Source organism: Oryzias latipes, chromosome 15 (assembly GCF_002234675.1).
Source record: "Oryzias latipes chromosome 15, ASM223467v1".
NCBI lineage: Eukaryota > Metazoa > Chordata > Actinopteri > Beloniformes > Adrianichthyidae > Oryzias > Oryzias latipes.
The window spans coordinates 21,838,292-21,861,488 of record NC_019873.2 but is presented as its reverse complement, the minus strand read 5'-3'; the positions used below and the strand labels follow the sequence as shown (position 1 = coordinate 21,861,488).

The 23,197-nt window shown below is 38.3% G+C and overlaps 1 protein-coding gene across 3 annotated transcripts in view; it reads left to right on the top strand.

Moving 5' to 3' along the window:
- Positions 1–16,088, top strand: part of LOC101157479 (poly(ADP-ribose) glycohydrolase) — a 30,721-nt gene extending 14,633 nt beyond the window's left edge. For all 3 annotated transcript variants that reach the window (XM_004077120.4, XM_020709563.2, XM_020709564.2), the window contains 9 exons: positions 707–786; positions 886–946; positions 1,349–1,424; positions 7,345–7,492; positions 12,211–12,289; positions 12,400–12,508; positions 12,623–12,728; positions 13,561–13,689; positions 15,038–16,088. In XM_004077120.4, the coding sequence (XP_004077168.1) occupies positions 707–786; positions 886–946; positions 1,349–1,424; positions 7,345–7,492; positions 12,211–12,289; positions 12,400–12,508; positions 12,623–12,728; positions 13,561–13,689; positions 15,038–15,219 (970 nt within the window). In that variant the 3' untranslated portion in view covers positions 15,220–16,088. The remainder of the gene's footprint in view (positions 1–706; positions 787–885; positions 947–1,348; positions 1,425–7,344; positions 7,493–12,210; positions 12,290–12,399; positions 12,509–12,622; positions 12,729–13,560; positions 13,690–15,037) is intronic.
- The last annotated feature ends 7,109 nt before the right edge of the window (positions 16,089–23,197 follow it).

Sequence of the window (23,197 nt, the reverse complement as noted above, 5' to 3'; positions counted from 1 at the left end):
GATGTGTAGGATTTATTTCTAATAAATGTTTTTGCTTCTTAATTACTCAGTGAAAGGCTTTCAGTTCATGAAATCTTTTGTTTCATCCCTTCCATTAGATTTTGTTTATGCAGAGTGGTGTATGTAGGTAGCTTTTTATCGAACAAAAAAGATCAGCATGGGGCAGTTTAAGCTCTTCGTTCATTTTTATTCCACAGTAGTTTTAACAAACTTTAAAGACGTCTTTGTACAAAACATTGTAGTTTTCTGGAAAGTATTCTACAATGTTTTGCTTAAAACATAAATATAATAATGTAGAGTAAAAGTAATGATAATTCTTTTTCCCCCCATTTTTTTGTACATTTGGTTTTGGCTTTTAAATGTTCTTAAAGTTCTATTTTCTTTTTTTATTGTTTTTTTTTTTCAAATTTCACCCATTAAAAGCATTTTTATAGCAGTGTTTTATAATCGATCTGACTCTATCCAAGCTTAATAAATCAATAGTCGATCCTTAAAAGTAGAACGCATAACAACAGTAAAGCCAAAGTTTGCTAGCTTGATGCTAACGTATAATGGAATTTACCATAGGCCGGGCTAATCAATTCTGGATAATATTGGTGATGCCTAACCCTAGTGCCAGCCATGTTAGGCGTTTAGGCCAACTTTCTAACATTTGACATACAATGCAGTTTTACTAATGTTGTGTTTCTGTTTGTCTTTCCTTCAGGTTGTTTGAAAGTTCTTCTCTTAGAAAAATAGAAAAATTAAAAACTCTGCTGTGTTACTTCAGGAGAGTCACTGAAACCAGTAAGCACCAAAAAACATCCAAATACTGTGTTCAGTTTCTGTCCCTGAATATTCAAACATTATAGCATTTCTTTTTGTTTGTGTCCTTTGTTTTCCCAGAGCCTACAGGTCTGGTTACATTTACAAGGCAAACGGTCAACAATCCACCACATTGGGAAAGGTAATACTTACTGTTGTGACCAAACATTCAGGTGTCGGGACTTATTCTTAACCCTTTTTTTAACATTATGAACTAGTAAAGTTTAATGACTTATGTGTTGTCAAAAAGTTCTAAAGAAGATGCAAAAAAAATCGAGCTGTGATAAGTAAGATACAAGCAGTGTTATTAACATGATCACTTGCAATAGTTATGCCTAAACTATAGACTTTATCAAAGCATTTAATAAACATCTTAAGAGCATTAGATAACAATGTTTCTTTTTTAAGTGTATTTTAGTTGCTATTTTTAGCCTCCTTTGTTTAAAATGCCATTGTATATGTTAAGATTGGCTTGAAATCACATCTTACTGGCTAGAATATCATCAGTTCTCTGTAAGCATCAAAATGACTTTATGTCTTCCAGCTCTCAGGCTCTTCTGACTCGTTTACATGTCACTTGTGAGGGAATAATTGAAGAAAATGGATATGGAATGCTGCAGGTAAGAGCTTCTTTTATTTATCTTTAGGTAAGTTAGTAATGATCATTTTTACATGACAACTCCATCATATCATCACTGTTTAATTTGTTTTTTTATTTAAAAAAGAGCTCCCTCAGTCTAAGTTTTTGGCTCTTTGCTTCAGTAAAATGGAAGAGTATTTACCAACACCTGCTTCTTTGGACTTGATACTGTGGGAAGATTGTTATTTGGATCATGATGGGATGTTTTGGGCTTGGCTCCACATTGTGCCTAGTAAAAACAAAGCTCTGGTTCTCTTCTATCAGGAAAAAATGCATTAAATTATTTTTTAAGGTTTAATTTTACTTTTTGTAAAGTTTCCCAACAAAACACTAATGCAAGGGGAACCACCATTTGTCTTAGTTTTGAAGCTGATACTTCAGGTCTTTTGTTAAATTAACAATATTTAATTATTAGTTTTGCAACCAAAACGTTGGCATCAAATTAAAATTAAGTTTAGCTTGTGTATAAAGTTACGGTCACCACATCTGTTTTCTCGGTTACATTAGGATGGTGACCCTTTAGAGTTTTTAACAGGTTTTATTTTTTGTGCATATCCATTTAAGTGCCAAGTTTTGCCTTTCCCTGCATTGGTAAACCCAATGCCCTGCGTCTCTCAGATCTGGGGTGCCTGTTGCATTTTTGGTGCTTGGGTTGACAGCTTATGTATACACATGAGTAACTCGGAGAGGCCAGGGTGGGAGGAGAGGACCCATGAATGGGAGATGAGGCAGAAGAGGGCACATAGACAAAAAGATGACGAGGTCAAGTTTTTCACCGGAGCGACCCAGCGGACCAGAAGTCCTGCAGGCGGATTGACGGCTACCTCGGCAGGGTGTGTGGAGTTCTGATAGGGCAGAGTGGGCTTTCATCCTGTCAGGTGGTATGATTGAAGGGTGCAGGGGTGAGGCTGGGGCTGAGCCATTCAGGAAGGCGAGGAGTTGGGTGACTTGGTTGAAAAACATTCGTATACCCACATACAAACACTCTCACTGTCACACAGATAGATGCAGCTGTGGGCCACTGAGCAGAACCCTCAGTCTTTGACAGGGTCTTTTAAGTATCAGCATTGTGACTGAACAGTTTTCAAACACGCCACAAAAATTAGGATTTGGCTTTCCGGTAAATGTATCACAGAAGCCCCATAAGTAAGCATGAGTGCACATCCTTTCAGGAACACTGTAAATGTAACTTTTTCATTTAGCAGTTATTTTATTAATATAAGCTTTTGCTATAATAATAATGTGTGAATTAAATGACACAATACTTTGGCAGTAAACTTAAAACTGAACAAAAAGCTCTATTTCAAGTAGTACATGTTGCCAATTTTTTACGTTTTATAACAAAGACCAAAAGTGAACAGACAAAAGGAAAATGTGTAATCCACAAAAAAACAAAAATACAAAAAGTGTATAAACACAGTTATGTGTCAAAACTGTTTTTTTAAACCAAAGAATTTCAAAGCTAAAATTATGAAACCTTAACATTAAAATTTGAAAAAAAGTACACTAAATGCAGGTTTATACCTATACCCATGTAAATTCTCAGCTAAAACTCTTTTTAGCATCTAAGTCGGTTCAATGTGAAACTCAGTCAGGTTTCAGATCAGGCCACGGTACTGTAACAGCTGCTGTATCTGTAACAAATGACATCATCAATGCCCTAGACAAGAAATTGCACTGTGCAGCCCTATTTGTGGACTTATCTAAAGCCTTTGATTCTGTAAACCATCAGCTTCTACTACAAAAGCTAAGTCTTATTGGTATAGGTGATTCTGCTGATGGGTGGTTTAGAAATTATCTCTCACAGAGAACCCAGTGTGTGATTGTTGAAGATGTAAAATCAGACTTTATGAACATTAATAATGGAGTCCCACAGGGACCCATCTTAGCTCCCATCCTGTTCACCATCTTTATAAATGACCTGGGTAGTCATTTGCCAAATGTTAAATTCCATCTTTATGCAGATGATACCAACATTTGCACAGTTGCTTCTTCAATCCATCTTGCTGTAAACTAGCTTCAGGAAGCCTTCAATAAACTTCAGTATTCTCTTCATCAATTACAGTTGACCTTAAATGCTAAAAAGACACAATTCATGATATTTTCCAGGTCTCGTTCACATGATGTACTGAAGGCGGATATTCATACTTTGGAAGGGGTGGAAATTGAAAAAGTGTCCTCATATATATATCTGGGTGTGTGGATTGATGACAAATTGTCTTTTAACTCTCACACTGACCACTTGCTAAAAAAGCTAAAAGCACTTCTGGGTTTCTACTACAGAAATAAATCTTGTCTAAGCCCCGGTGTGAGGAAAAGACTTGTTCAGAGCACTTTCCTCCCAATTTTGGATTATGGGGACATTCTGTATATGAATGCTGCCTCGTCAACTCTCCGTAGTCTGGACACAGTTTATCACAGTGCCCTGCGTTTTATCTCAAACTCTGCATGCAGAACCCACCATTATGAACTGTACTCTCTGCTCACTTGGTCTTCACTCAAAGTCAGGCGACAGAAACACTGGCTAATATTCACCTATAAGGCCATTCTCGGCAAACTACCTCAATATCTGTGCCGTCTTCTTTCTCCTGTTAACAATATATATGACTCTCGTTCCTCACTCAAATTGCTTCTTTATGTCCCTAGATTCCTCAGTGAATTAGGAAAAACATCCTTTTTTTTTTTTTTTTTAATTTTATTTATTTATTTTTTTTTTCTTCTAACTTGTTCTGTCCAACAGCTGAGCAAACAGATTAGAGCTGAAGGCTTTTTGTGTTGGACAGGTTTTACTATCACAAAAAGAGGTTATATAGCTTCAAGAAACTAGAGAGTAGATTTGTATAAACCCCTTTTTGTCGTATTATTTTTTATTTATTTGTTACATTTAGTGTGTGTGGGGAGGGAGAGGGGAAGAATGTGAGGGGAGGGTGGAAGAGAGTAAAAGGAAGAAAGGTGAAAAGGTGGGGGATACAAGCACTGATTTGACTAAGTTATTATTTTAAGCTGTAACAATTATACCAGATCTGCTGGAAAGACGAATGTTACATCAAAGGTGAAAATCTGACACTAAGATGAGCGAAAAAAAAATCTGTCCATCAATACACTGTAGGTAAGGAGGAGGGATGAAGCAGACAGGGAGTGTGGCAGTGTGCACGTGCACGTGGGGGTGGAGATACATGCATGCTGCCGACGTGAACCGTGTGTTCATAAAGGGAGCCAGAACCTACCCAGCCAGACCAGCCAGACCAGGAAAGGGGAGGAGAGCCCCCCAGGCCAGAAGCCCCCCCAGCATCCGGACCCAGGCAGCCCATGAGGGGAGGAGGAGGGGACCGCCCACCCCACCAGCCAGGCACAGAGAGGGCCCCCCTACAGGGGCCCCCCCAATGCCCAGAGGCACAAGCGAACCCAGTGTCCGGCCCCCAGGCCACAAGACAGGAGCGCTTAGCCGTACCAGGCGGCAGCCATGGGGGCCACCGGGCGCCGGACACCGAGACAAAGGCCAGGGACGAAGCCAGGGCCCCCGGAACCCATGAGCCAGCCACCACCCGACCGGCGCCCCGTCCCCGCAAGCCAGCCCAGGCACGCGACCTTAGCAACCCAGGGATCGCCACGCACCCACAGCCACAGCCACCCCCCTAAAACCCTACGCACTACAACCCCCCCCCCCCCCCCCCGCCATAATATCTGACCAACCCTCTCAGTGCCCTCCCCTCTCTGTGATGGGGAGGGAAAGCCCCAGAGGGTCCCAGCGAGCCAGCCCCCAGGTCGGTCCTACCCATGCACTCACACACACATACTCACAATCATCTGGTTACCCTCCCTACCCCCGCCGCCACGCAGTAACCCCCCCCCCCAGCCGGCCGACCCCCAGCGGCGCATGCCTGACCCCTCCCGCAGCCGACAGGATACCCATAAGCCCGGCCGCCCTGAGAGGACCAGGCGGGTGAAGACCGGCCGCCCCCCCCCCCGACCCCACCCATGTATGGAGGTGTGGGAGTGCTGTGTGTGTGCTGCAGGTAAAATAGGAGGTCACCAGTGTGGGGGGCTCCACCGCTGCCAAGCCGCAAAGCCCCCCACTCCGGAGTCCCTCTGTGAGTGGTGTGTATTTGCTGTGTGTGTGCTGCTAGCATGCAGTGTGTGTGTCTACAGAGGAAGTTAAAATTGTGGGGGGGGGCCAGCGAAAGGTGAGCACGGATGTTTCACCGTGCCCCCCTCCACCAGACCCTCTCCACAAGGCCCTAGATGAATCAGAGTGTCTAATATGCAAGTAAAAAGCGGGGAGGAGGGCGGGTGCCAACGAGAACCCAGAGAGGGGCATCCCCAGTGAGCCCCGACAGCATACCCCTCCCATCCAGATCCCGGGGCCCTATGTGCCTGTGTGCAATATTTGTTTGGGTGAGAGCGGGAAGGAGCGGGCGGATGGGCACAATCGGGGGAGAAGGCTCCCCCGAGCGACCGGCCCCCCAGCCGGCCGCGGTAGGCGCCCCCCATCCCAGAGCGGCCGGGCAGCCAGAAACGGCAAGCCAGCCGCAGTTGGAGGCCTTTTCCATTGCTGCTCCGCTTTCCTGGAATAATATTCAAAACTCTCTGCATTTAAGTGACCTTATTCCCTTGAATTGTTTTAAAGCAAAACTTTCTGAGCTCTTAAAAGAAACATGCACATGTCACCCTTGACCTATCTGTACCACTTTTAATTAACCTATTAGTCATTGTCCTACTGTTCATTTCAATTTTTATTGCATTTGTATTTTGTAATGTATTTTTATTCAGTTGTTTTAACCGTACTTTATTTTGTATTGATGCCATTTGGCCCAGGTCTCCCTTGAAAAAGAGATGTAGTCTCAATGGAATTTCCTGGTAAAATAAAATAAAATAAATAAAAATATCATTGTAAACAACTGATGTGAATTAATGTGGAAGAGCTTAAGGATGAGCGCTCTGTACTGAAGCAATAGTAGGCCACAACAGTTGAAAAGTCACCCCAACTCCATAAATAATAACTTTTTTTTCCCTTTACAGATTCTAACTCATAGGAATGTGAATGCTGATGATTTTTATAGAATCACACTAAAAAAAAGCTTACATTTTACCAATCATGAACATTACTGCTTAGCTTTCCTTTGGCTTTGTATTTCTTTGGTATTTGAGCAATGCTCATAATCAACGTGCTTTGTTTGGTTATTTCCTTATTTGATTATTGTTGAGCAGGATGCAGCACAAAGATCCCCTGCCATTTTTCAGTATTAGGTCTTCAGGGTCGTAGTAAATAATGAGACGCTAATGAAAGAGATTTTCAAAGAGTGGGGTAACCTGTCAAGAACCCACAGCTTGCTCGGGTTTGTGATCGGTAGGAATGTCTTGTCAAAAAACAAGGTTGCAATTTTAATTTTTAAAACTGTTACAGTACAATTGAGAAACGGATGAAACCGACAAACGTAATTTGAAGTGGTTTGTAAAAATGTTAAAAGAACGCTGCTTCAAAGGTCTTAAATATCACACTATAGTTGTACATGCATAATGGACAACACTAGGATATGTTACACTTTTCTCTTTTTCAGTGGAAAATAACTCATTTTTGTATGGCCGTTTAAAAAGAAGTGGCACTAGTATCACACGGAAACAAGCAGAAATGGATGATAAAAAAAAAAAAAACTTTTTCAGATGAGCTAAAGGAAAAGAACACATCCCGATGGACAGCGATGAGATTTACCTGAGCAGAATGCCACGGACCTGCACAGTCATTAGGGCTGGTCTCAGTAAAAGCTTGATTGCAAAAAAAAAAGTTAACAAGCCACTGCTCTGGTTTCAAGGATTATTATTCTGACAAAAGTTTGAATTTAGGTTGAATCCTGTTAAAGTAAATACTTTTCAGCAATACTCCTCTTATTTTGCCTTAACAGGTGGACTTTGCAAACAGGATGGTGGGCGGTGGAGTCACAGGAAATGGACTGGTCCAGGAAGAAATCAGGTTCCTCATCAACCCGGAGCTCATTGTGTCTCGGCTCTTTACGGAAGCCCTGGAACCCAATGAATGTCTCATCATCACAGGTGTGGAGTTTTACAGTCAAATTCAGGCTCCATGTTTCACTTGAGTATAATTATTTACCCAATTAAGTACCTCTGAGACTTTATTTTTCATCTTCAAGAAAGGTGTGATGTATATCTTCAGCTGTCTTTTTAACTTTTCCATTTTTCAGTTGGTAAAAACAATAAAGTCTGTACTTTTTATTTTCATTTTTGGTAATTATGATTGTAAGTAACTAAGTAAGTACATTTTTATTTATATAGCACTTTTCTCAGAAACAACTCCGAGTGCTTCACAATGTTAAAACAAATTTTTAACACAAATTTTAACGCTAAGATTTAGCTAGAATTGCTCATTCTTGGTATAGTTCATATAGAAATAACAGTATGGTGCAATCTTTCTACACACACGAATATTTGTTAATGCTGCTATTTTTGCGGCCCTTTTATTTTCCCTCACATGACCCAGAAAAGATGTAAACATTCCTCAAACTAAACCAAACTTATATTTTAGACCTTTGCAAATTAAATGATGAAGTGGTGGCATTTGATTTATTTTGAAAACGCTCTTCTGGAGTTTCCAGCTTCCTGACAAAACAGTTGTGCAGGATTGTACAGTGTGTCAGTGGGTTTAGATGGAGTTCATCTAACATCAACAGTTTTAATGTTGCTAAGAACCCGCTCTCTTAATTTCCATCAAAATGAAACCTCGAGATGTAAAAATCGAAGTGTTTCAGTGGTGGCTGTTTAGTGTGGCGCCGGGATGTCTTCTTTGAAACTCGTATCTGTCCAGACTGACCTTCACTGGTTAGTCACTGTCCCCTTCTCTGCCTCCCATTATTGGCCTCTCTCCTCCTTCCCTCCTCCTCCTCTCCACTTACCATTATTACATTTGGACAGAAATGAATTTATAGCTCAACCTTGCTTCACTAATGGAATGGTCCCATTACGCCATAGATTCATTAAAACCTTCCAAATATTCTGTGCACGTATGCAGCGTTTCATCTTAAACTCCCTCTCCTCCTGTAGTCTGCATCTCTCTCTGTTCCTCTTTCTTGTGTACTTTTTTCTCTCTAAAGTACACTTTAAGTCTTTGCGCTGTCTTTAAAACAAGAGTTTAATATTAATGGAGACCAATTATAAGATAAACGAGAAGTAGAAACCCATCTGTCCTTTGGGGCGCTTTAGCATCGGACGGTAAAGATAGCGATCTAATCTGGTGATGGAAGCCTGGATTGCAGGAAGCTGTCATGGGCTTTTGCCAGACCACATTGATTTAAGGTGGACAAAGGAGGAGGCCAGCTACTTTGATGGATAAAGAGATATGACTAACTTCTTGTTTGGTGGTAGGAATTACCAGTCTTGAACACAGAAACCTGACCGAGAGTTGCACATGATACCAGTGTTGTTTACATTGTCTCTTTTTGGTTAAAACCAGGGCGGTATTCCAAAAAGCAGGTTATGCGAGTCACCACGGTAGGTTTGAGGCTAAGGAATCGGATAACCTCAGCTTTCGGTTCCAAAAAATGGAGGTATGTTTCAGGGTATGTCAAGTTGCCATAGCAACTTATGCTCTGAACATAACCTGGTCTGGATCAGGTTTAGTTGAAGGTTAGTTTGTTTTCAGAGAGGTGAAGCAGCATGGCGTGTCCATTTGAAGATGATTTAGTGGATGAAGAAGCTCAGATAATAATTTTTCCACCGTGAGAGGTTGATGAGACCACGTAGGGATGTTACAAAGATAAACATTTTACATGGATCTAATGTAATTATCTTCTTGAGTTCAGTCAACTTAAAAATAACACGTAGTTATCAGACATTTATTTTAATTTCATTCAAATGAATTCAGTTAAATTGGTGTAACTTTAGTGCTGCTGTTAAATTGGCAGCGCAAGGAATTGTGGTATACGATTCCCTTTGCCTGTCTGGACGGATTTGGGTTTGAGTGTTGGTTTTTGAAATGTGTTTTGTTGTTTAGCTGTTTTACTCTGTTTTGCCGAGTTATTTTGTCCCAATATGTTTAATTCTTTCTGCACCATGAGTGAGAGGGAGGGAGCGAATGATGAGTTTATTTAGCATCACTAGTGCAAGAACTGAAGTTAAAGTCAGAGTCATGATACATTGAATCGTTCATTTTAATGTTATAAAAATGAGAATATCTGCGGCCTCAAACTTAGACATATGAGAATTCAAGAAGTACAATAAATTAAGATGAAAAAACACTAAATTGAATTGGAATAACATGACATTTAGTCAGATAAATATGAAAATTTGAGTTGTATAAACAATGATCGAGTTGGATATACGTAAGAAATTATGTTGAATAAATCTAACTCAATTACTTGTTACCAATTGAAATAATTCATTTAAGTTGGACAAGTTTGAGAGAGAGAGAGAGAGAGACTGACTATAAATATTTGGAAAGACACATTCTTTCTAATTTAGTTTCTGTACATGTTGTACATGTACATTCTGTACATGTTGAGTTTTTCACAGTTTTATGCATTCTTTTTGTTCAACCCATGGAATCAAGGCTGAAAGTCTGCACTTCAATGACACTTGAGTTGTTTTATTTAATATTCAATGTGGTGATGTACAGAAACAAAACTAGAAAGAATGTGTCCCTGTCCAAATATTTATGGTCCTGACTGTACATGCGTCACAATGAAAATATAAATGAAATAGAAAGTAAAGCGTTTACTTTGTCCGTTTTTTTTCTCCAAGCAAAAACTCTTTCTTTTGCTGATCCGTCTTTATTAATTTTTTGATGGACATATAATCTTCATACGCCATCATTATAATCTCGGACTCCGTCTCACTGAAGTATAGGGCTCTCTTTTTTTCACCACGCATTTCCATGGTGACTCCGGAAATCGGCGATCCATTGAGAATGTCTTTATGTACTTGGCGCGCACGTGCTCTATCCCAGGGTTATTAAGTCGAGCCTATTACGCCAACTCGTATCGGGTTTTTTGGAACCGACATACCCAGAGTAAGCAAGTTCAGGGGGATTTCAGCCAGAGTTCAGGGTTAAAGTCAGGGTAGTTTAAACGTGCCTTCTGGAATACCCCCCTGGGGCGGTGCTCTTTTGTTGTTTAAAAAATGATTTTGCTGCCTTAAACCCTATTATTATAATTAAAGAAGCACCTAAGATGGAAAATAAGAAAGTTTAAAGTCGAGGAAAATTCCGTTTTTATCATAGATCTTGATAACTTTACCAGTCATTTAATGATGACTGACTTTTTTCTTGGAACTTGCAGCGTACAAGATAAATTTATGGTTTATATTATCAAAGTAAACCCAAAATCAAATGACAGATTCATTTTTTATGAGTACTATAATCTAAAAAACAAATATCACTGTATGTAATCCACACTGACAGATAAAGGGAATCTACATGAATGTGCTGTGATCCCAATAAAAAACAAATAAAAATCATATGGCCCTTTATCAATAATTAAAATAATTAAAACAATACAAAACTTTTTTTCTGACAGTTTAACATCAATTAATCTCAAGTTTCTTTACATGTATATTATCATGGCTACTCTGCACTAAACAATAAATACTGTTAGAACTTGAACTTATTTGTTAGCTTCAAATAATGTGATTCTTTTTAAAAAGCAAAAATTGCAAAAAAAAACAAATGCATAAAAAGTGAATCATGAACATAAGACTGAAACAAGAAGACCTCAGTGATCAGTCTTTAACTTCTGTTGACGTCGTGAGGATAATCACATGATCGTAATTGTCTTATATAATTATGATTGTACAATTATATAGTCGTTATGATGAACCACAGTAAAGCACTTCCAAGAAAATAAGGGCAGTTCAGCCCACAACATTGTTTTCTGGACTGATGCAAGATTTGTGTTTCTCAACTTTAGAAAAGAGCAGAAACAATAAATTTGAATCATGATTAGGCTATATCATTCGTGTTGTAACCTTGAATTTTTGAATAAATAAATAAATAAATAATTTTAGAGAGAGATATAACACATTGTCATTGTTGTTTTTAAGCATTGATGGAATAAAACAGATTTTTATTTATCCCAGTCAGGGACATGAGTTATGGTATAACCTAGCCAAAGTTCTTGTGAGATGAGACTAGGAAAAGTTACCAAAATGACAGGAATTAAAGTTGCATTTTGTTAAAAACCCACAAAGCATAGACAGATGTAGAAACATAATTTCAAGACAAAAACATCAAAAAAGAATAATTGTATTAATGGCAGCAGTTGACAATTCAGCATAAAATCTCTGCTTTTTAAAGACACAAATAACAATAAACATTCTAGTTTATCCAAATATCTTTTTTTGGGGGGGGGGAATCCAATTGACTTTTTGAAGCTGTACTAGTAACTGAAATGTGACGCCCCAGCTTGTTTTTAATCCCTTAAATATTGCCCAGTCAGTTAAAATCGAATTGTTATGAATGTAATTCTTCCTGTACACAAACTGAACCAATGTTTGCTTCCATTTGTTTATTCTGGTTAGTTTTTTATTTAAACAGATAGCTTTTAATTCCAGCCCCAAAGCAGATTACTAATTTAATCGCTGCATGTTTTTTTTTTTAAGGCAATCCAATGCTAGCCAAGACGTGCGTGCTCACGGGGGAAGCTCCAAATCAGATTTATGGCATAAGATGCTGAAAAAGATGGAGCCCCCTCTGTGTGCTCTGACTGCTGAGCCCTAAATAATCTCATTTTCTCCCTGGCTCTTTGTTTTCTGTTGTCCTGCAGGAACTGAACAATACAGCAGGTATTCTGGCTACGCTGAGAGCTACAAATGGGTGGAAAGCTACAAAGATGAGACCCCCAGGTATTTTCCCATGTTTAATAACATTGAATTCTTCTCATGATTGCTCTTAGAGTTTAAATCTGAGAGAAAAATGGAAGAAGGAATCACAACAAATGTTTTGCCTTCTTTAGGGATGACTGGCAGAGAAGGTGTACAGAGATTGTAGCTATTGATGCTCTCAACTACAAGGTCTCAATAGAGCAGTTTTTACCTGAGAAGTTTACCAGAGAACTCAACAAGGTGGGAGCAAATTAAATCTGCCTTCTAATATTTTAGTCGACATTTTCCATAACTTTATCTTGTGTTCTTTAATTTCCACCTAAACATTTTGTCCTTATTTTTTTTCTCCTTCAGGCGTACTGTGGATTTTATCGAAGCAACAAAGCACCAAAGGACCTTTCTGCCATAGCGACAGGAAACTGGGGCTGTGGAGCCTTTGGTGGCGACACGAGACTCAAAGGTACCACTGACGGAGAACTTTTGAAGTGAAAAAGTTGGCCTGCTTCTTTTTCTCTCCCCTTGCTGTAGCTGCAGTTGTAAATCTGTTGGAAGATGCATCACAGCAGGTTTGTGCCTTAAGCTCGGGATGGATCAGTTGCACATCTCCAACTTCACCCCTCACAGCTCCTCCTGAAGGAATCCCTGCAGCTATGCGATATGTACCCTCAGACAGAAGTGCAGACGTGTCCATTCTCTGGTGCTAATAAATGATTTGTTTACAATTAGGATTTTCATGAAAACAGTTATTGATTTTATGAATGGAAGTCCATCCATTTCCACCGACAACATTCTTGTAGAGTCGTCATAGTAAGACGTCTTGTGCTGTCCTTTAAAGTCAACCAACCTACCTTATTTGGCCTTAAATTTGTTCTACTCAGTGTTTTGAAATGAAGGAGCATTCCTGTTCATAAATTCAATATATTAAAACAAACAAAACAAAAAGCTTTTCGAAGATTACAAATACATTTTACTCTTTAGTCAGACATGAAACTAAAGCTGTTGATTCCAGCTGCTTCCTGAAATCGGCAACACTGCTTTTTAAATCAACTCATGAAATGACTTGGGGGACTGAAAGTATATCAGTCACATTGGAGAATGTTGTGATGTTAAAAATTGCTTTTGAGTTCATTCAGAATCTGTATTATTAAAAGCCGTATCATCTCACATTCTGGCTTTGATTGATTAGTTTGCTGCTGGTTTTAGGGTCACCTTTATGGTTTTAGCAGTAAACTAATAATAAACAAAGCAAACTAATAATGCACGCACAACCTTGTTCTTGATTTCTTTTTCAGCTCTGATTCAGTTGATGGCTGCGGCCGAGGCTGGGAGAGACGTGGCTTACTTCACATTTAAGGACGCTCGGCTTATGGCTGAGGTTCATAAAATGCACTCTTTCCTCTCTGAAAGACAAGTCACTGTTGGTAAGACCTTAAGTACAACAACCATTTAGAAAACCTTCCTGTGTGGCTCTCCATTTTCTTTTTTGCCAAACTTTATCGGCATAGTAGCAGACACGACCAGACATGCATGTTATTTATTTAACAGTGGAAAATGCAACACTTCTATAATACCACAGGACATGTAAAATAGATTTAAATCGATCTTCCAGCTTTTGCTTAGAAGATTATGTTTTAATAAAAGTTAAACAAAACAACACACTAAGGTTTCAATGAAGCTGTAGTTTCCTGCTTTATTTTTTGCCATTTTGTCATTTTTGTTGCGGTTGATTTTTTTATAAATGATTTTTAAGGTGAAGGAAATAATCCATATTGACTCTGCATTTGGATTTTATTCATTATTTATATCTGTTATATATTTTAAATTAACATTTGATCTTTTAGATTTTCTCCTTTGTGTTTTTCAACTAATCATAGAAAAAGATATAACTTGATGTCTTCTCACCTTTTTTAACATTTATTTTATTTGACTCATCTAAATAATAGGTAATAATAATTATAATAATAATAAATTGTCCTAATAACTGAGATGAGTGACAGCCATGCTAATATGTTTCTCTATGAAACTTTATTATTACATACATACATACAACCATTCAAAACCATATTCCTATAATCCATTCAGTGCATTCAGAACTGAAGGTAGCATAGAAATACAATCAGAAACTTCCATAGCATTTGTCTTTTTGCTCATAAATGAACTAATTTGACCATTTTTGGTTATAAAATGCACCTTAATGATCACTGTTGACAATTATAATATATTCTGTTCAGAAGGAAAAACATATTGGATGCTGCTTTGAAATGTGGGCCTCTTAAAGGGTTTTCATCCTACAGAAGTCCTCTTGGCTGGTGTCAGTGCAGGGCCAGAGTGCATAAAAATAATGGAATGCACGTTACTCCAGCTCAGGAACCATCCTCTGCTTCTCAGCCCATCCATTCAGCCTCAGCTGTAGAGTGGATTACTGCGCGGACTCACCCCAGCCTCGCATCTCCACTCGCCCCGCTTTCCATTTCTCCTGCACTGACATTTATTGAGGCTTTTCAAAGAAATTCCCCCCCAGCAATCCATTTCCTAAAGTGGCGCTACAGAGAAAAATAAAATGGCATGTGTGTACGTGATAAATAAATGAGCTAAAAACACACATTACTTATTTTTCTGCGATAGTTTCTGTCTCTCTTTTGTACGGTGACTCCTAACATGTTTTTTTTTCTTCCTTCACCCCTTCCCCCCCACTCTTCCCTTTCTATATTTATACACCATCTTCCTGATGTCCGACTCTCTCTCCTTCGCTCTGTTTTCCCATTCTAGGGCAGCTGTACTGCCTTTTGAACCACTACTACAACGAGGTGTGCAAGAACTGCCACACGGGCCGTCCTGATGTCAGTCTCTACAAATTTATATATGAAAAAGTCCCTCCTTCCACAACTTCTGACATCGCATTCCCCGCTAATGCTGCTGGGATGTCATCTGGGACAAAAGGTCCTTATTAACTTCTCTTGTTTTGTTGTGAGGGTCTCTCTCAGTATTTCAATCACACTTTCTTTTGGGTTTGTTTTGTGCACGGAAAACAACCAAAACACAGTTTTGCCTTTATTGTGGTGGTAATGCAAGAGCATCTTTTACGTAACCAGATATGGTCAATTTTTTCAGAATATTACAGCAATAATAAAACCTTATTTTGCTGTTGAGGCCTTTGGTCAAAATGCAATTTAGAGTTCATTTTTTTTCTACATCGTGGCCAAATAATAATCAAAAGCATGACACTTTAAATATTGTTAACCCAGGAAATACTGACCTTACTCCATCACTTTGTCTCATATTGTATTTCTTCCTTTTTTTTTAAATGACCATTGTTTTATTAATGAACGCGGTTGTGCAGGGCACCCTGAAAGCAGAGATAATTATAGGCAAGTTTGTAGTCTATGCATGGTTAACATTTATTTATCAAGTATTCTACAAATATATGCGGCTCTTTTGAAGTATAACAGACATGCTGACCTTTACGATTCAATGAAATCAAAAGAAAAAAAAGACTGTTTCAGAAATTTCTGATTAAATTTAGAGAGAATGTGTGGTCACCATTTATTTCAATTCTTGTTACTTCAATTCTTTATGACTCCAGTTGTCAAATTGTTACAACAATAATCAATAAAAAAGTATTTCTTTTATCATCATTTTCTTTGAATGTGGTTGCTTATAAATGAGGATTTCCTGTATTTTCTGACGAGAGTGTTCCAATGTTGGGTTTTAGAACACAGTAAATGCTGTAAATGTAATATCTAGTACTGTAATTCAGGTTTCTAGATTGTACTGTTTTTAATATTATTTCTTAATTAAAAAATATGTCAATCACTATGAACTGTAGAGTGTTTTTTTCTTTATGTTCAACGAGATTTAGATAAATTCAAAAGATGGATGTGACGCATGCATTTGAATTGGTTTTGTCCAGATCTTTACTCCAGGTAAATGATGTTGACAGGAAGTGAAAATATTTTCTCTGCCACAGTGTTGATCCTCTAAAAACATCAGATTTGGCTCCAAACTGTTCTATTCATCAGCAAGATCTTATTTCTTAGTTTCCTGTCAGGTTTTAGTAGTCTCCTGATTTTGCAAATTTATCGCCTCATTTCATTAAATCATACATTTTTAAGTAGCTTTAGATCTGATTGATTTTTGTGGGCTTTCATTAAAGTTTAATTCCACCTTCAAACGTGCTTTATTAGATGAATTAGGGTTTCCTAAATAGCCTCATGACGTGATTGTCCATAGATGGGACGTAGGCTTGGCTGGGATAAATGGATTACACATTATCTACCTCTCCAGCTCTTTGCACCGACCAATAGGCTTGGAAAATCACACACAACGCTCCAATGTCTGCTTTAAATCTGTCTTATCTGAACTTCAAATGATTTATTTAAGCCTTCAGTGTGCCAAACAACTTCCTCACATTGTCAGAGACATTTATGAAGTCCTAAAACTAGGCCTGTTTTAAAGATTTCATGTTACCAGGAATAAGCTGTTAAATTTCTCCCTCTTTTCCTATTAACTCCAGAATGCACATGATATAGTTTTCAAATCTTTGCAGCGTTGTTTCTTGGAGTGATGTAATTATTGCAAACAGGATGTTATTAATATCATGCCTGTGATGTTACCCAGCGGCACCTTTCTTTTCATCGTTGAGGGTCATTAATAAAATGCCAGAAAACAGCTGGGCTTCACTCCATTTCTGTCAGGCGCCACAGTTGCTACAACAAAGTGGCATTTCTGTTCATAATTGCCTGACCCTGCCTTCTCTAGATCACAAACACAAAGCCAGATGCAAATAAAGGACTTGATGGAACAGCGAGGCACACTGTTGCTTTGGTCTAGCTCAGGGAAAATGCACATGCTGGTACTTTATACTAGTTTGACTAAGAAAATAAATATGCTGTCACTGCAAACTGTTGTTCTGACTTGCGCCCACTCTGTTTTTCCACTTACACGGATGTATTTGCAGTGATTGATAATACTGTCCTATCTGTGGCAGGAAGTATGAATGATGACCTAAAGGAAGGAAGGGAGTCTAATGCTGGAGGGGTGGGGCAATAATTTGATTGTTTAACCTACTCAAGGTGGAGGCCCATCCATCTGATAACGCTTGCTCAACTGACTCATGTTCAGGCTCTATAAAAATTTAATTGGGTTGTGTAATTAAAACGGCTGCAAGAAATTTGATATAGTATTTATGTATATATAATTTACCTTAAAGTGCCAATATATGTTTAGCTGTTTTCCTGTCACGATGGTCGTTTTAACACACAGTAGACTGCTCCATGTGCAAAGATGGAGCCCACCTGACCCTCTGGAGGTAGCATGTCGACCTTTTGTTCCCTTTTCTGCACTCAAATGTCAGAAATACACTTCTTGCTATTGAAAACTACAGTTCGGCTCCTATTATCTAGAAAGCCAGTCCCATGTTAGAGTTTAGGAAAGATCTAACCCTTTAGTTTAGACGCTGAAGGATTTAATACTTTCTGACGAGAGTGTTCCAACGTTGGGTTTTAGAACACAGTAAATGCTGTAAATGTAATATCTAGTACTGTAATTCAGGTTTCTACGTTGTACTGTTTTTAATCTAAAAAGATTTAATGTAATCCATGGACACCAGTGAAGATCACAAATCATTGAAGAAAAAATGTTCAGCGCACTGTCTTGTGGGTCTAGATGACCCAACTCCCAATGTTAAAGTGTTTAGGATAGTACAAGGGTTACAATGAAAAAATATTGGGGCATCTGAAATCTTTGATTGGTGAGTTGTAGTAGACAACTACCCTATTCCTTTTTTTTTCTTTCCCGTAGCCATTAGTCACTTTTGTGCATTTGAGAGTGAGCTGTTGATTATGCCTAGCCAGGTTTTTGCCAGATCCCAGAATGTGCTGCTCTTCCCATGCACCAACCCCAGCAGTGATCTGACGCTCCAGCTATGTGGAGCAGATGCACTTTACCTGAATAGAGAACCAAAGAAATGAAATAAAACTGAGAACCTTAATTCATAGCAGTAAACAATCTTTTAGAATCCAGTTGCTGTCCAATTTGCTTTTTAGTCATGCAATTTTATTATTTCCTTGTGGAGAGTCTGACTTTGTCTTTCAGTTTTGGGATGGGCTCTTATGCAACATCTATTCCATCTGGTGGGGTGGGGGATAGACAGCCCTCCTCTCTGCTTCAGGGCCGTGTGTCTCCAGATCTGGCCCAGAAAGTTCTGGTAGACTATCTAAGATCATCTAAGCCAGCTGTGGAAAAACAACATATCTCTTGTGTGGATTTATGTTTACCAATTAAGATATGTTTAAATCCTGACTTTTATGTATGAACAGAAATAAGACATCAACCTCCTTTAGCCACAAAGGACTTGAATATATGTATGTACATGCAAAACCCATGCAGCAGAATCCTTTTAGATTTGCCAGAACAGATACAACTGGGACTGAAAGCTGTTTATCGCATGCATCCGTTTTTAAAGGAATGTGAGATTTGTTTGTCACTGCAAGAGGCTATGCAAATTGCTTGAATAGCTCTATCTGACTCCCTCTGACTGCCTTTTGAAAACGGAAATATCAAAGAGACTATTTAAACCAAACAGGTGGTAACATTCCCCTTCACCCTCAAATTAATTCGAGAAGCTATCTGAGGGATTTATTAAATTCCATCTTTTGGCAAAGGTTTCTCTTTATCTCCTTGGATACTAAAGTCTTGGTGGACTGTGCGAGTGTGTGTACACTGGCATAACAGTGCACTAAGATGGCTTTCTCTTTGATAGGTTAGTGTAATACAACTCTTTACAGCTGTTAATGTCAGCTTCTTGATAGACTACCGAGCCTTCTACTTTTTCTTTTCTTTTGTTGTAGTTCTATCTGCATTTCTGTGCAGGTTTGTGGACATAATGGTGCCAAGTTGGACCCTCTAATAATCCTGACTACTGACTTGGACTTGTTTGTTCATACCTGATCAGCACCATTGGTAAATTGAATGAGAAGTTTTTTCAGTGACTAACATTAATCACGTAATTTCAAATGTAAAAAAGAGACCTTTTCATGTCTCTCACCAATGTTTCTTTTTTCATTTATGACTATTTGAAGTAGTATTAAACCTCTGTTTTACCCTAATATTTTTAATGCTGTAGGACTTTGGAATTTTTTTGGAAAGTAAAGTGCATACAAAATTGTAAAGCAGATGTTCTTTAGTGTAAAAAATACCAGCACATTTAAGCTGTAACATGGGAGGAGCTTGGCTTGAAAATGTGATGAATCAACTTAAATCAATCTTCATTTAAAAAGTGTGTTGTCAATTTATAGATAAATGAATCTAGTTCCCTTGAAATTAATTGTATTGTATTTTTAGGCAATAAAATAAATGTTTATTTCATAATGCATAATTTAAAAAAGTTGCATTGATGACAGTTCCACCTTTGTTCAGTTAAAACACCAGTTATATGAAATATTCTATTTATAACCAAATAAAGTGATTTAAGACTGGAAATATGACAAATCTCTTGGAAACAACACTGAACCATAATTTTGTAAACAAATTGAATCAATTTAAATCAAAACTGAACAGGTTGAGCTGCTTTGTCTTGTGTTGATCCTATTAGTTTTATTGTCTTTTATTAGTCTTCTTTTTCTTTTCCTTTTTTGCTATCTATTTATTTAACCAAATTCAGCTATTTGATAAACAAAGTCTTTAACTCAGTATTGGTTTTCAGCAATATATTTAGTAACAACAACAAAAAAATCAAAATCACAAAAAACAGAAAGCTCACTTAGCTCTAATAACTGTTGGTAAGACTCTAACTAGTTCCATCAGAAAGTGCTACAACCCATCTTAAATGTGTCTTTTGCCCATAAACGTTAGTAACAGACCCTTACCTTTTAGAGGCTTTTCAAAGCTGTTAACTTTGTGCTAATTTTCTCCTGAGCTTCATATTTTACACCAACTGATAAGGTTGAACTAAAGCAATCTCAGCTGATGAGACCCCACCTATTGAAGCTGCTCTTTCTGATTAACGTTCAGAAAACTCACCCCAGTTTAAATGCTGACAAGACTACTTTCACTTTATATTTACACTATTTTAACTTTTTTGCCTTTGCTTTTATTTTAGATCCAAGCACAGACGCATGTTTTACTTACAACATCTCCTGGTTGTGAAACTCGTCTGCACCCACTGCTGAGAATGTATACCAGTGTAAAACATCTCATCACATCCTCCACATGCACCTGCAGGTTGGTTCAGTTTAATGCTGCCATTAATCTCAAGCCCAGCTCTTGTCATTCCTCATTTCATTTAGGGAAGCTGGGGTTTGAGGATGCGCGATGCTCCACAGAAAGCGATCGAAGTGATAGTGAGCCCAGGACGATGAGGGACGCATTGTATCTGTTGGCTGCAGTTATCAGTGATCAGCGTGTGTCAGGACATAGCATTGCATTATGAATTGTCAGCAGGACTAGGGTTTCCTAATGAAACCTAATGACTGACTCCGTGGTCCCTTATTTGGTGGGCTGATTGTACTCGAGTCTATTCCTGGCTCTCTTTGTCTTCTCCGCATTTCTAATATGATTTGCACCTGTCTCCTCTTGTGCCGGCTGCACTCTTGAGCTTGACCAGTTCTCTCAGGTGGGTTCTTGTTAAAACAGAAGCCTACCTGTATGTGAGATGCTGCATCCCCACAGATCATCACCTTGCAGGCTATGAAATAATCCTTTACAGTCTTCTTTCAACCTGACTTTATTTCAGCATCTGTCTTTGTCATTAAGCCCATCAACTCAGATGAAACTTTTGAATTTTGATTCATTACAGCTTATGCTGTTAAGCTTGGAGGCAGTTTGGAGCAGCTAATGATTACTTTCATAATTAATTAATGTAATAGTTACTATGTTTTGATGGATTAATTCATCATTTAGTCTATAGTATGTGAGAAATTGCCTTTAAAGTCCTACAGGCCCCAAGGCTTTGTATGTTTTGATATATGTATGCTTTGAAACTTGGCACTTATATAGATGTTAGCATGACAGATACAACCCACCCACTTTACTGTTTTCCCAACAAGATTCTATGACTTAAGCAACCTCTTCAGTGAGTGCCATATCATTGGAACTTTCTAAACATGAGCCACTAAAACATATAGTAGTGAAGCCACTAAAACTCTTAATATGTTAAAATGTCAAGGTTGTGGAATGAAAGCTTCCACAATTTGGATGATTTTGTTTGAATAGTCTCTTATGAAAAGGATTTAAGAAAAGAAAAACACTGAAACAGCTTAAGTCTGGAGCATACTCGGTATGACATTTCCGAAGTCAAAGATATTATTGACAATGAAAAAATTATTTAGGTTTGTGTATAATTTTGAAACTAAACAAAATGAAAAATTATCATCAAAGAGACACAGATTTAGTTCTATCACAGCTTTGATCTCCACATTTTTCTTGTTCTGCTTTTCTTTTTTTCTGCTTTACGGATTAAGGATTTTACAATTAGCCAAACAGGAACTGTTTTGATTATGTAACAGACTACACAAACTGACTTGGCTTGAGTTAGAATAAAAGACAATAGAACAGAACTTTATTTATTCCACAAAGGGGAAATTACCTTGTTCCCATGGCTCTATTAAAACAGCAGATAGATAATAAATGACACTAAAAATACACTTTAAAAAATACAACAGTGATTATTGTCCAGTGTCTGTGACGCACTGTGGAGTCTAATAGCTGACACGAAGAAAGATCTGCGAAAAGGCTCCATCGTGTCCTTCCTGCATTAAAAAATGTGATTAAAAGGAGCTCCTCGGTGCCTCCATGGTCTCATGCAGAGGATGATGATGAAGAGGATTGTCCATTAAGGATTTCAGTTTCCATAACATGGCATCACAAAAAAACTATTTTATTTATTTATTTATTTATTTATTTATTTATTTATTTATTTATTTTTTACAGACAGACCGGGTATGTGCAAGAACGCACTAAAAGCGCATGCTTGAAAGTGCGTTTAACTCATGGGCTTCTTCTTTTTTTTCTTCATCTACTCTTTACCAGTGCGTGGCTGTCACCAACTGTTTGAAAAGGCTTGGTGTGAATTGTCAAAGTGGCGCAAATCTTTTTCTTTCACAGCTCTATTCTAACGTGCATGCCACCACACTCACTATGTTAAAAAAGTCCATGTCTGTCAAAAACAGGTTATTAATAAGAGGAAACAAGAACACAAAGACAAGTAAGCTAACATAGAGCTATGGTAACTGGCAGTCTACTGTGGTGCCAAAAAAAGAAGCTTTAAACTTTATTTATAGTTTCTTTTGATTTTAAACTTGCTTCAATCTGGAAGTCAACGGTTTTCTCCTTGTTTTTGCATGTAACTAATGTCCCCTAAGAGTATTTTCATTGAAGATCTCAGAGTGTCCCCCTCCTCGCCTTCAGTGAATGCATATTTCACATAAATACTGACCATTCTGAGGCCGTCGTTTGTGTCAGGTAGCCGCCAAGTGGGCCAATTTTAAAAGGATGTGATCATTGACCTGATCTTACCTTAATTTCCTATATTCATTTAATAGCCATCCAACTCAACAAACTCGATCTCTTTTTGTTAAAGTGGCTGTTTTCACGGGTTTGTTACAGACAATGAATTGGATGAGTCCATGTTCACTCAGCATCCTGTGTCATCATGTGTTGAAAAGAATCCACCGACAAGCTCAATGCAGAGCGAGTGGTGACACACAGGGATATGAGATTTGTGATCTAATGCTGTTTTCTCTCTTTAAAAATGCTGTATATCGCCGGCTGGTACTGTACGCTATTTTATTTTGTATATCAGCATCTGCTGTGCCGCATGCATTAAATCACACTCTGCTATTACCCAAGCCTTTGAGCAAATATGTTGTGCCAGCACTGCTGTGTTTGAGTTCCAATTTACTGCCTTCCTTCCATCATTTAGCCTCACAACTC